Here is a 14,790-nt window from a genome sequence, read left to right on the forward strand (position 1 = left end):
GGTTGCAGGCTTCACCCAAGGCCCTGCATCTGCTGAAGCTGAGCAGCCAGGTTTGTTCACTGCCCCTGACCTGCTCCCTTGCTGACAGGATCCTCCCTCATAGGCCAGCAATCAAAGCATGGCCTTGGCTTCCTTGAAGCTTCCCAGCCTTGTCTAGCCCTCTGCCTCTCAGCATGAGCTGCAGGCTCTCTGGAGATGTGGCCCTGAGCAGACATAGAGATGAGAGTCTGCCCTGACCCCGCCCCCTCCTAATTTCCCCAGCAGCCAGGCCTATGAAGGAGATTTATTGGTGACACTCAAGTTGGGACTGAGCTCCTAGCTCCTGCACAGCTTAGGCAATGCAGCCTTCCCAGTGTGTGGAGCCCAATTCTTGCTCAACCCATGAATGACTCAGTGGTCCTTCAGGGCTATTTGCCTACATGAGTCCTATTTGCATGTATGTGTTTCATAGCCCATGGCTCATTCCTTCCTGTCTTACTAGGGCCATTGTGCCAACGGACACACTTGGATGTCAGTTTGTTTGCAAAGCATTCTCAGTTGTCACTGGTTAAGTTAGGCTTATCCACCAGCACCCAAAGGGGTTATTTCTCCTTATCCACTGGGGTGAACACAGAGAAAAGCAAGTAATTTTAACCTTGTAGATATAATATAGTAATTATAGGTCCACAAACATCTCTAGCACAGTTTTATTTGGGGGTTATTTGCGATCTGTAGTTATGTATACAACTGTGTGGCCATTTGAGGATAATCAGGTCATTGCCTTGCTCAACATCCCCAACCCACGGCTCCCATTCTAGTTATCTACAAGGCCCTTGGTGATTGGTTCCTCCTACAATCCACATTTAGCCATCTTGGCCTTTAGATCCTCAAACATGCTTAGCTTTTGCCACCCCAGGACATTTGCATTTGTTCTGCTCTTGCAGAATGCCCCTCTTTAAAAAATTTTTTTATTAATACATGTTTGTAGTACGTAATGATTATAAGTTCACTGGGGAGTTGGTACATGGACACAGTACATCTTAATTATTTTATTTTCCCCTCCCATCTCCTGATCCCCTTCCCATTTGCAAGACCTATCTCCCTGCTTTCTATTATCTATCGTTTATTTTGCTTTTTAAATTATTGATACTTTTGAGTATGTCATAAAAGAGAAACCATGTGATATTTAACCTTGTGTGTCTGATTTACTTCACTCAACGTTATGGTTTTAAGTTGCATCCATTTTCCTACAAATAACTCAAGTTTATCCTTTGTGGCAGAGTTGTATTCCACTGTATATAAATATCTAATTTTCTTTATCCATTCATCTACTTGTGGACATATAGGCTGCTTCCAAGATTAAGCGGTTATGAGTTGCACTGCTGTAAACATGGGCATGCTTATCTCACTGGAATATGATGTCTTTCACTCTTTGGGGAAGATACCTGGCAGGGGAAATAGCTGGGTCAAATGGAATTTCTATTTTTAGTTTTTTGAGAAATCTCCATACTGATTTCCATAGGGGTTGTACTAGTTTACATTCCCACCAACAATGTAGAAGGGCTCCTTTTTCCCCCATAGACTTGCCAGCATTTGTTATTTGATTTCTTGATGATAGCCATGGAATGCTCCTTCTTGATATTTTACTGGGACTGCCTTCTTCATTCAGGTCTTTGCTCAAATGTCACCTCCCAGAGATGCCTTTCTTGATCATCTTTTTAAAACATCCACGGTTTCATTTCCTCCTTAATTCTCACCACTGTCTGAAAAAGAGTATCTTTGTTTGTGTGTCTGTCTACTGTCACCATGAGGGCAGATATCTTGTTCATGGCCATGTCCTGGGTGCCTAGTCCAGTGCCTGCCCCATGGTGGGGACTCAGTGTCTGTTGAACAAATGCTGGGAGTCTGTGTCCCTGCAGAGAAGTATGTGAGGTCTGGCAAGGCACTCTGCCTTGAAAGAACTGGATGATGTGGGGTGTGCTACCCTGCTGCTCACTAATGATCAACCAGCCCCTCTCCCTGCCTTGTAAAGGATCCTGACAAGTTCCAGTTTGGCCGCACCAAGATCTTCTTCCGGGCAGGCCAGGTGGCCTATCTGGAGAAGCTGCGGGCTGACAAGTTCCGGGCAGCCACCATCATGATCCAAAAAACTGTCCGAGGATGGCTGCAAAGGGTGAAATATCAAAGGCTGAAAAAAGCTACCATGACCCTGCAGAGGTACTGCCGAGGATACCTGGCCCGCAGGTGAGCCCAGCTGATGTGTACAGGGCAGCAGATTGAAGCTGGAAAGAGGGAGCCTGCCTGTCTTATGTTCTGCAATTAGAGTGCTTCCTATTGGCCCCATCTGTATCTTGACATTCTCCCAATGTCTGGACCTATTGCTCTAATGCCCTTCTGCAGGAGTAGGTCTAGTTTCTAGCTCTCCTGCCCCTCCCATGCCCCATCCCCTCATCCTACCAATACTCAGCTAGAACCCGCTGATTTTAGCACAAATCAACCATTTTCCCATTGCCTAAATCCCAAAGTAAATAAGTGACTTTTAGGAAAAGAGATTGAGCCTTTCTTCATGGTTAACTTTTACATAGCCTCATTTATACCATGAGTTTCAGAATCCCTTGGAGTTTGGTAATTAGGGCACATTCCTGGGGAGCCCTTTTATGAATTAGTATACCAAGCCATCAAGGAGAGGGTGTGACTTATCCAACCATAACAGCCACCTTGTGGTAGAGCCAGTCAGGCTCCCCTGCCTGGCCTGACACTGTGCAGAGGAAGCTACTATAACCATTCCTTTCCCAGCTGATCTTCCTAGGCTGATGCTAGTGCAACAGGAGTGGCTCCACTGAGGCTAGTGGGAGGGGCCATCTCTGCTGAGATGTGTCCTGAGCACAAGGGCCACAGCCTCTAGTGAGATGCACCTCAGGCATTTTACACAAGTTGTCAGATTTGGATCCATCCCTGGTTCATAGCCAGTGCCCTCTCCAAATTGGAATTTCCTTGGAGGAGTGACAATAATTGCCATGCAATGGTCTGTTTGGGAGCCAAAATTTCACAGGTGGCTCCTCAGCCATCTCTGCTAGAGATTTAAAAAGAAAAGAGATAGCACCCTGAAGGCCAAGCCCAGAGCAGGCCTCCTGTGTATCATAAAGGTAGGAGAGTGCTCCTCCTTGCTTGAGTACTTGAGACCTCTCATGCTCACCATAAGCTGCTTATCCAAGCATATCCAGAGAGAGTAAATGCCATTAACCTCCTCTGAACTATTGAAAGAAGCTCTGGAGCACAAGCTGTAGGAATGAGAGGACAGTAGTTTTAATGCATAAGTGTTTCTCCACAGTCCATGCCACGTAGTCAAATCATCACTGAGGCCTGTATGTGCAGAACTGTGTCTTGGGCTCTTTGGTGGTGAAGACCTGATAGAGCTGGCCTGCATTTCCCTGCAGGGACATGTGATCCAGGAAAAGCCCAAATAGGAAGAAAGCACTTGCAAGGAGCTGGACTATAGAATCATGCATTCCCATAAGTATGCATTGCATGGCCTGGGTATATCACCTCCTCTTACAGGGCCATGCTGAATGATTTCCAAGGTCGTTTCTAGAATTTGGCATTTTGGGCCTCTGAATACTTGCTGTGACCCAGCACCAAACCAGACTTTTAAGAAGAGTAGAAAGTGTCAAACTGGCTCTTTGTCTTTCTGGGGAGGTGAGGTAGGGAGTGCAGAAGTGAAAGAGAAGAGAGAGGTCCCCATTCAGGGCATGATGGGCAGAAAGTTGTAGGATGAGAAAAGAGAATTGCTAGGGACCAGAGAAAGTTTTTATCATTCCGCCTGTATTTGTCCAGCACCTGCTGTCCTAGGTCCTGAGCAAGATGTAGGAGTACAGAGTGATGGAGACATGGCTCTGGATATGTTTGAGCCTGGCTAGGCACAGACAGACAGACAGACAGCAGTGTAAACACTGAATGATGGGGAGTGCTGAGGGTACAGGCACAGGGAGCATTTGAGTCAGGATCGAAGAGGGTGTCAGGTGCTAAGACTTCTGGCCAGAAGGAGAAAGCTGACTCTGCTGTTCTGAACCTGAGTGAGCATCATCATGGCTGCATTTGGGAAGAATGGTGAGAGTTGGCCTTTGGTGTCTGTGTAGGAGTGCAGAGGGAGGGGCTTGTGTCTAGGTTCTCAGGGTCCTCTGTGCTCTTATACTGACTCCACCTGTGATCTTCTCTCCCCCAGGCTAGCTGAGTACCTGCGAAGGACACGTGCAGCTGTGGTGTTCCAGAAGCAGTACCGCATGCTGAGGGCCCGACGGGCCTACCAGAGAGTCTGCAGGGCTGCTGTTGTCATCCAGGCCTTTGCTCGGGCCACATTTGTGCGCAGAATCTACCGCCAGGTGAGTAGCCACCCCAGGGGACTTGCATGCTACAGATTTACAACTAAAGCATCAGTGATGAGTGTTAGATGTTCCTGACTTTTTTCTAAATACTTTCACATCTCTGATCTCACCAAATCCTTTTCAAAGTTCCATTAAGAAGGAAAGGTGCATATCTTTGTACCCCTTGACACCAACGCTGCCCAGAGAAACTGAGTCACGTATCAGCCAGCAGTGGGGCCTCCTGTTCTGACTTGGGCTCATTCACGTTTGAGAGCAGGAGGTGGTACTAGGCATCAGCAGCTCCTGCCCTTTTCTTGGGTGGATTAGGAGCCTAAAGCCCACACAGGTGAAATTGGGAGAGGGATGCCAACCTCATCCTGCTAGGCCATTGTTCTTTGCATTCTTCCAGTGAGGCTGAAATCTCCAGTTAGGTAACCATAGATCAGGATACATTTGATCAACCAACTGTGCAACTGAAGCATAATGCTCATGTCAAAGATGACTTGAAAGAAGCATGTAAAATGTTTGTTTTCCTAAAATGAATATCTGACTCTTCTATGATAAGAAATGTGTGATTGGGCCGGGGATTTAGCTCAGTGGTTCCAGCGCCTGCCACTCAAGCACAAGGTCCTGCCAGTACCAAAAAACAAAGAAATGTGTGATTTTTCTAAATAATAAAAATAAAGCCATAAATTCATGATCAGAAAATATGCGTGGTCAAGCATCAGGGTGGGTGGAACACACCTGAAATAATACATGGGGAGAATCCTGGGCCGGTGGGACAAGGCTCTCTAAATTGCTTGAGAGATTGGTGTTACCCCACGTGGTGCCACCCTGAAAGGGGCAGGTGACATTTTGGAGGCAACCAGCAGAGGGCAGCATGTACAAAGAGTAAGCTCTAGGTGTGACTCAGCTCTGTAGTAGCTGTGGTGTTGAGCATGTTAATCTCTCAACATTTTTGCTTATGTATTCATCCTATGAACATTTATTTTACAGGTTATTAAGGCAAAAACATTGATACTTTCATTCCCTGAATTGTTTTTAACTTGATAGAAAAACAAATTCTCAAGATATTATAAGCCATTAAGCGTTGGCAGCTCTGACTAATGTACATTGCTTCATCTTCTGGGTTGTGACCTGCACCTGTCAGATGGGGAGAGATGAATGAGATAATCAGTAGGCCTTTACAACTCTGAGGTTTTTAGACTGTACTACAACATGGTTCCCTGACCAATAAAATAAAGGTAAAAACAAGAGTTTGACAGTTGATTCTCTGTAGATACATGGGCTTTAGAACCTAGCTAAAACTTGTTCATAAAACAAACAGCCATCAACCTCTTACATGTTATGGGACACGTCTGTCTACAACTGACATCTTACACCTGAGGCTGACCTTATCTCTCCCCCCAAGATGGTCACATAAGCTCCCTTGCTCCTGTCCTGCAGTGCAGATCCACAGAGTATGTGTGCTTGTCCCCTGCCAGGTCCTCCTGGAGCACAAGGCCACCATCATCCAGAAGCACGCCCGGGCTTGGATGGCACGCAGGTGTTTCTGGAGGCTGCGGGACGCAGCCATTGTCATCCAGTGTGCCTTCCGCAGGCTGAAAGCCAAGCAAGAGCTGAAAGCCCTCAAGATAGAGGCCCGCTCAGCAGAGCACCTGAAACGCCTCAATGTGGGCATGGAGAACAAAGTGGTCCAGCTGCAGCGCAAGATTGACGACCAGGTCAGTGCCAGGAACTCCCTACCCATTGTTGGGGCCCCACGCCTATTTGAGGGGAGCTGCACATGCCAGAGGCCTGAGGGAGCACACAAGTCCTGAGGGTACCACCCGCTCAGCAAGAACTGTTACTAACTGTGCCAGGCAGAGCAATGACCCCGGAGGTGTCCATGTCCTAGTCCCTGGGATCTGTGAATATGTTGCCTCACAGGGCAGAAAGGGCTTTGCAAATATGAATTAAGTTAAGACTCTCGAGATGGAAGGATGAGCCTGGATTATATAGGTGGACCCAGTGTAATCATATGTGTCCTCATAAGAGGGCAGCTGCCAGGTAAGATTCAGGGAAGGAGATATGTGGACAGAATCAGAGGTAGAAGTGATACCAGCCCCCGAGCCAAGAATTATAGGTAGCATCTAGAATCTAGAAAAGGCAATGAAATGGATTCTTCCCTAGAATGTCCTGAAGGATCACAGTCGCAAGACCCCTTTTAGACTTCTGACCTCTAGAACTGTAAGATAATAGGTCATGTCTTTCAAGCCACTAACTTGGAAACTGACAGATGAGCCCCAAGTCCTAGTCCCATCCCCTATTCCAATGCCCCTGCAGAACAGCACAGCAGAGCAGCAGCAATAACAAGTGCTTCAGAGGGTCACTGTGAGCCAGTGCTATGCTGGCACTTCATCTGTTTGTGTAGCCCCCATGAGGTACATGGTGGCATCCTGCCTCCTCATAGATGAGAAACTGAGATGGCCTGGTGTACAACTCAGGAAGTGGTCACCACTGTTGGGATGTTTTAACTCAGGGACCACCTTCCCAGGTCAGGCAATCAAATAAGCAAGGAGCCACTGATTAAGCTTCTGTAAGGCAGAGTGCTGTGCAAGGTACTACAAGGAATTCAAGGCAAGCACAGACCACTGGGCTCCTTATGTGGGGTCAGACAGACCTGGGGTGGAATCCAGTTTGGAAAGATGAGGCTGACATATGCCCATGCACTCATCTATACATCCACTCCCTCAAGTGGCCAGTCCTTCCCCTCAGAAGACCTTTATTTGGTGCCTGATTCTTTCAAATGCTCTGTTAGGTTTGGGACAGGAGCTGTCATTGGCACACATTGAGTGCTGTAATATGGGGAGGAAGCCTAGTACAATGGGTTGTACTAGGCTGGATTCCCCTTCTGAACAGCACCATGTGCCAAGCACTGTAACATGTGCTTTATGTTCACTCTCAAGTGATTCTCATGTGATTTTGTAAGATCATTTGTAAGTGAAGAAATTGTGACTGAGTATTTAGCTCAGCAGCACAGCACCTGCCTGGCAGGCATGAGGTCCTGAGTTCAATCCCAGTAACAAAAAAAAAAAAGAAAGAAATTGTGGATCAGGGACATCAAGTACCTTGCCAAGGCCACAGAATTAGAAAGTGCTAGAACCTAGATTCCACCCAGGTCTGATCCCATAGCGATAAAAAGGATAGTGCTATCTTTTTAATCACAAACATTGCTGAAGTACCAGTCCTGTCCTGCATGTGGCCACTGCTGAGCTGGGCTCCCAGAGTTGAAAGGAAACTCGCTGTCACCAGGTTCATGCAGGGTGTTAAGGTGACCACAGGGCCAGTCTCGTGCAACTCCCTGGAGAGTTTCAGATACCTCCTGAGAAAGGAAAGGAGGAAGAGAAAGGACACAAAGGGTGTGCCTGGTGTGGGGTTGTGAAGAAAGAGAAATTTTGAGTTGAGGGCACCAGGCATGGCTCTGAGTGTCACTTGGTTTTACTGTACCTATTCTACACTGGAAATTTTAAAAGCTTCTCGTGAGCCCAATAGGATAGTAACACAACGGAGCCACTTTGTATGTAAACCAGCTGTCCTGAGCAGGAGCTCCAAAGCAGTGCCCAGATGGCAGTGGAATGTCCCTGCTGCCCTGCGCTTGCAAGAGACCAGGCTCACTGAGAAGAGCTATCACCCAGGTGTGTTCTCTGGTGAATTCTCCAGGGAGCCTTGTTCTGCTGGGCTCCTTAGTGGGGAATCCAGACAGAAAGCCCAGGTGCTGGTTGGGGGCACTCGATCCCTGCCTCTGGTTGGCCTGTAGTGACACACCAGGTAAGAGAGGCAGGGACCCACTCAGGGACAAGGAAAAGATTTGGTTTCTGGCACTGGCCATTTGAAAAATTCCAACACAAAAAGCACCAAAGTTTTTATTGTTACAATTATGGCTGTTGATGAGTGAGCAGAAAAGGCATTGCAAAGTCACATTTATCAGTTAACCTTCCAGGCAAAGTGCAGTTAGAAGGACAAGAAGCTTTGACTGCTGCCCCCATCAGGAGCCCTGTGTACCCACCACAGCCCTGAGTTTCCAGATAGGGCTTTGCATTGGCCTTGCTGATTTCTGAAGTTGACTCCAGAAGATAAAAATAAATCTGGTATTTTACAACCCACATGTTTGAATATCAAAAAGAAGCAGATTTAAAAGGCCTATTTTCAAAAAGCTTTCTGCTTCAAGCTTCCTGCTTGGAAAACATCTGTGTACAGTGGCAGGCGTTGCCATGTTGAGCAGGGTGCCATGGATAGAGCAGAAGGTCAGAAGAGGCAGATTAGAGCTTGCTTTCTCACACCCTTCCCATGTTGCCTGACCATGTGCTGGGCACTATTCTCACACACTAGCTCACTAAATCCTCACCAAACCCTATGAGGTAAATACTAACTTTATACACATTTTAAAGATGAGGATACTGAGGCACAAAGATAGTAAGTAATCTGCCTTATCCCATACTGCTAGTAAGTAGCTGGCTTGGATTAAAATTTGGCAGGATGGTTTCAGGATATATTCTACCACCTTTAACCTTTAAATTGTTAAGTCTCTACCCATTGGGAGCCTCTTGAGACATATGAAGAAAACAGCTCAGTACAGAGGAGATTCTAACCTTGGTTTAGGTTCATTCTCATACAGATAGCATTGTCCTTGGGGCTGATGGGCATTTACAGTGGGGACTGTGACCCAGTGTCTGAGAACATACTTGACAACCTGTTGGAAAATAAGGCATCAGCATACTCTTTACCAGCAGCTGTTTAACACATTCCTGCTGGCTTGAACCACCAGTGGTACATGCATGACTAGCCCATGAGGTAGCTTGTACCACTAGTGGTAGAAGTGGTACAGTCATGCATAGGACAGTCATGCATGTACCACTGATGGTTCGAGCCGCCTGGCAGTGAGACATATGAATTACAGTGGACCCTCAAGTTACAACTGGCCTGACATATGAACAACTTGAGTTAATTAGGTTAACAGAAGATTCATCTGCCTCTTGTTGTCTATAGCATGTACCCAGGTAAACATCCAGATCTCAGCTGTATTGACTTACAACCAACTTGACTTACAACCAGCCCTAGGGAACAGATTTCATTCATAAGTCATAGGTCCACCGTATGGCCCCATTGTGAATGTATTAAAGCTGCTGGTTTTGTTGTTATCTCTTAGCAGATGGGCCCAGATGTTGAAAATGAATGGATTTCTTTCTTCTCTGTAATCCCTGGAAATAATTCAGGCAGCTACTCTGTTGACACATAAGATTCTTAGTGACTCATGCATGTGCCAGGGTTGCCAAAGGCAAGGTTATCCCATGATACTTGTCAGAATGGCATAGGGTAGTGGACAAAGTTCCCCTTGGGGATTGGCCTGGGTTCTGTCTCAGTTACAGGAAGTGGGAGTCCTGTGCAAGTATCCCTACTGCCAAGAAATGAGCAAGGGAGGAAATTGAAACATAACACCAGGGTAAGGAGAGCACCCCAAATTCATGATTTAAGGCCAAGTACCCCCAACTGGAAAGGAGAGACACATTTGACACTGGGATCTCAACAGAACAACAGAAGGAAAAGAGAGCTTGAGAGTTCACAAAACCAGGAGGTGATTGCAATGGCTGGAGCTGTCCCTGGTGCTGAGACACTTCTTATGAGGGTTTTCGTGATCTGTGGTGTCATGAGCCGCATCCTTCTCGATAGCACTCAGCAACAAATGCATTGAAAGTTCTCGAGAGCAGTTCTTATGTCCCTGGTGCTGGCCCCCAGTGTGACATTCTTCAGCCAAAATGAATTGAGACCATGAACTCAGTTCTTCCAGTCTGGCTTTAATCAGGCCCATGCATATAATAACTTGGCCAGCTTGAACTTACAACTTTTTAAGAATGGGAATCAGGTTTCTTAGACCCTTGTGAATATAAGATTATATTTAAGTATCTTTTATAGCCATATACCTACAAATATGCAGATTCAGTTTATAGGGGTTTTTTGTTTTTTGTTTTTTGTTTTGGTTCTGGGAATCGAACTCGGGTCCTTGTGCTTTCAAGGCAGGTGGCAGAACCACTGAGCTAAATCCCCGGCCCAGTTTATGGCTTTTAAATCACTATAATTCTATGTACTTAATTAGGCAAATCAATATAATTCCATATATATTTCTTAGACACTCAAATGTGTTAAATTAGTCAATATTTTGATTCTTAAGAGCACCCATGTACGTGACCCTGCCCTGGGACAGTGCTATCCGGAGCAAGGGGAATCCTTTGTCTCAAACTGTGCACCCTCGGGGCTCTGTGTACCTACAGGGCAGACTCAGGTTCATCCCCCTCAAAGGTGGTACTTTTTCTGTTTATACAAAGGTGCCCCATAGGCCAGCAGAGGCTTAGAGTCACTGACTGGGGAACAGGTAAACGACTTACCAGTTATACTGGAAAAACATTTCAACTATACAAAAGACCTTGCCTGACTGAACCTTTGAGAGAGAAAAAAAAATGAGCTTTGGGGAAAAATAACAAACAGCAGAGGCCCAGGCTGTCTCCTCATACAGGTTCCTTATTGTTCATTGAGGGCAAATCGATGTGCTTCAGCCATAGGAGTACAGCAAGCATCCTCTTGTGTTGTCCAAGGAGAGAGTAAGGGCCCGTTGAGAACTCTCCAGGCCCCTGCCCAGGGCAGACTAGGCCACTGGTGTCAGGAAAAGGCCTTCACTGGTGCAGGGCAGGGCTGGCCTGGCCAGGCCTCCACATGGCCCTGACTAGGACAGCTCTGGCACGCTTCGCCTCCCTTTTCAGGGGGTGCCTCCAAGGAGTGATGGAGTTAACGACCTGTGCCACACCCTGCACCAGGCTCAGCTGCACAACTGTGACACTTTCAGGCACCAGGATGAGCAAAGATCCTGCTGAGCCCTCCTGGGGGCTTCTTTTCTGAAATCATACATTCAGAACACAAAGCATACAGCCTCAGGGAGCCCTTGAGGGTTGTGTTTCGATGGGGATGATGGGACGGAGGAGTTCCCCAGGCTCTGCTGTGGGACTTTCCTCACCCACATCCCAGGCAGCTCTCCATGGCCCTCCCTGGAGAACTCTGGCCAGCAGGGATCACTGATGTTTATGGAGCATTTAGTGTGTGCCAGGCACCCACCTAAGTGCTTCACCCCCTACGACTTGATAACAACTGTCTTAGATGGGAGTCCCTATCACATGAGGAAGTTGGTAACTAGATCAGACATGCACAGAGGATCAAGGACATACCTGGGCTTCAAGCATGGGTCTGCCCAGCTCCAGCTGCTCTGACCTCCATGAGCCTCTGGCAATGTCAGAATCTGGAAAGCTGGGCTGCCCACACGCATCATAGTTGGCCTCAAGGGTCCCAAGGTGTCATCTTTGTCCTTAGCACGGTGAAGGATATGCCTATGTCCCCCTGCCACCGCTACCGTGTAAGTCTTCTCCATTCTCCACCCAGCTCCACCTAGGGACCCCAACCCACTCTTCCTTTCCACCTTAGTGATCTGACCCAGGCTGTGCCACAGGAGGTAACAGCTGGGCTGAACCTCAGTTCCAGCCCAGAGCAGAGATGAGGTCAAAGGGTGGCCAGATCAGCATACCTTCCCCTCTGGACTCAGCCTCCAGGCAAGACCCAGATAGGCTATTGAGCAACATTGGTCTTTCTGAATAAATGCTGCCTAATTGGATTTCTTCTTTGTGATTCCTTAGAGTGAGGCCAATAGCCAGACCAGGTGTGGGAAATAGGCTATGCTCTAGAGCAGTGATGGCGAACCTATGGTACACATGCCACAGCAGGCTGTTATCATTAAAAGCTCTACAAGCTTCACTCACTGCCCTAGAGGGTCCCACAAAGGGTGAGTAAATCTTGTCCTGCTATATTCATGCAGGAAATGTGCTACTAGCCTGTGTACATATAGGTTATGTTGTTTGTGGTGTTGTATGGGGTCCAACAGCTTTTCTTTCACTGCTCCTCATTGCTTTCTCTGAAGTCTAATTTCTGATACAAGTTAATCCTTGATGTCTGATGCCCTAGCTTATTGATATTTTAGCCAATATCTCTGTTCTATTTGGAGCTCCTGCAGAGCACAGCAATGAAGAATAATTAATGACTATTCAGTTCCCCTCCTTATTTGGAGATCCCTCCTTCCTCCTCTCTACTTTTCCCTTCTAATCATTTTTGACCAGTGCTTTCTCAACTCTGACAGCCTGATTTCTGCCCATCATTTACACTGTGTTAAGCTCCAGCCCTGGGTTTTCAGGGCCCTAGCTACATGGGAGGATTGCAAGAAGGGGCTGATAATTGGATATGCAGTCTGCAGGGTAATGGTGGGGGCAGGCTAGGCCAGACTGCAGTCTCCTGAGTCAGAGTTGCATGGGACAAGCCAGGATGACAGGTGGCAAGAAGGATCTGAGGCCCTATGGGGGCCTCTTGGCCCTCTATAGGGGGCGATCTTGGAAGAGGGGATTCTGAAGGGGTCCTTTGTCTCAGAGCCAGTGATTAGGTTGCAGCTTTTTGTGTTAGCATCTCCCAGGCAGGAGGGCTCGGTGTGAAGGGGCAGGGAATCCTAAAAGGCAGGAGTGCAAATCCAGGGAGCCTGCTGCATTGTTCCTGCAACTTCCAGAGCAGGTGGAGGTTGTTCCCAACCAAAACAGAAAGCAAACTGCTGTCAGCCAGCTCTGTAAGTGCTCATAAAAGCCCTTGGACTATTTAATGTTAGGATTGCTGTTCTGTGAGTTCCTCATTTCTCCTAGGTTCACAATGAAGCTTTGTTAGGGAACTAGCAGGAGAGCACTCAGGCATGTGATGATTGTGAACTTTCATTCCACCTTGGAAGTCTTTTTCTGATGGTCTTTACACTTTTACCTTGCTCGGTAACCATCTCTTTCCACCTCCTCTTCCCCTCTCCTTGTTTGTTGATGTTCTCTGCAGAACAAAGAGCACAAGACCCTGTTGGAGCAGTTGTCTGCCGTCACTGTCACTCACACCATGGAGATGGAGAAGCTGGAGAAAGAGCTGGCACATTACCAGCAGCTGCAGGAAGAGGTGCAGAGCCTGCACACTAAGCTGCAGAGGGCCCACTCGGAGCGCCAAGTCCTGGAGGATGCCCACAGCAGGGAGAAGGACGAGCTGAGAAAGGTATGAGTGAAGGGCAGAGCTGAGTAGACTGGCAACAGAGCAATCTCAGAGGTATTTCTTCTTTAGGCTGGGAAATCCCCTGACTTTACTGGGGCTCATGCTGACAGACCTACCATTCTTCTGTCCTTAGAAAGTGGTCACACTTCTAGATGAGACACACAGGATGCATCCACTCATTGAGCAAGTGTTGATTAAACTGCTGCCATTGGCTAAACCCTATGACATCCCTTGGAAATGATAGTGTCTGCCTTTGCACATCTTTCTTACAGCCTAGGGTCAGTCCCTGGTTCAGCTCTGTGTCCCACATCCTTGATGGCAAGAGAGCTGTTACAGAGGTGGTGGCTGTTCTAGGACTTAGCGGCAGCTTCTGGATGTCACTACCCATCAACAAATCCTTGTGACTTGAGAGTTTACCCAAGTTTATATTGATAGTTCCAACATAATTCACACATTGTGGTTGGTGCGCTCCATAGGCTTTCCCCCACCCTATGAAACAGAACTTCCTGGGGTTGTCCCCACTGCCCCAAACGTCATATTACAAAGAATCCCCTCTTCATTCCCCAGATAACTGTTCCATCCAGGAAAGTCCCACAGTGCCACTGGTGTGCCATCGGTGGGCCCAGAATACTATAATTCTCTCCCTGTCTCTACAATGACCCTCATGCTACAGGAAAAATAGCACATCACCCACGTGCTTAGTATCTGTCTATCACTGGGAAGTCACAATGGGTTGGAGATCTAAGGAGGGAGAGATTCAGTGTTTATAATGTTGGAAGAGCAGCTTCAAAATTGGGATAGAGTCAGTGCTGGCACAGAAAAGGTCCCAGGGTAGATGCTGGAATACCGACCCTCATCCCCACTCTTCTATTGTCAAACATGTGCAGGAAATCTCCTTGGCCTTAGTTCCCTTGCACATGTGCACGTGTGTGTGTGTGTGTGTGTGTGTGTGTAAAAGTTGGTTCATATCATCTCTAAGGCCCCTTCAAGACCCGTACTGGCTGACACCCTAAGATTGTGTTTGACTTCTGGGAGGAATAGAGAACACTCACCGTTCTCTATCTGCACCGGTCTTTTAATCTACGGCCCCGCTCCCTTCTTCTGGCCTCTGCTCTCACAGCTGAGAACCACACATCTAAGGTAGATGAAGCCTTCCAAGCCCGCTCATACTGGGCTTGCCTACATCATCCGTGCCACCCACCCAGGCACAACTTTTAGCATTGCCAGCCTCTGCCTTCCAAGTCCCAGGGTCAGAAGTGGGACCCAGTTGGGACTTCAGGCAGCACAAAGCCACCTTCCTCATGTGTTG

At 47.5% G+C, this 14,790-nt stretch overlaps 1 protein-coding gene across 5 annotated transcripts in view; it reads left to right on the forward strand.

Moving 5' to 3' along the window:
• The window catches only part of Myo5b (myosin VB), a 385,932-nt gene that overhangs the window by 309,328 nt on the left and 61,814 nt on the right, over positions 1-14,790 (forward strand). For all 5 annotated transcript variants that reach the window (XM_013075970.3, XM_087192987.1, XM_087192980.1 and 2 more), the window contains 4 exons: positions 2,012-2,223; positions 4,202-4,358; positions 5,825-6,064; positions 13,278-13,484. In XM_013075970.3, coding sequence (XP_012931424.1) covers positions 2,012-2,223; positions 4,202-4,358; positions 5,825-6,064; positions 13,278-13,484 — 816 coding nt within the window. The remainder of the gene's footprint in view (positions 1-2,011; positions 2,224-4,201; positions 4,359-5,824; positions 6,065-13,277; positions 13,485-14,790) is intronic.

The sequence above is a fragment of the Heterocephalus glaber genome, unplaced genomic scaffold (assembly GCF_053883595.1).
Source record: "Heterocephalus glaber isolate CG9 unplaced genomic scaffold, H.glaber_assembly_v1.0 deba00000331, whole genome shotgun sequence".
Taxonomy (NCBI): domain Eukaryota; kingdom Metazoa; phylum Chordata; class Mammalia; order Rodentia; family Bathyergidae; genus Heterocephalus; species Heterocephalus glaber.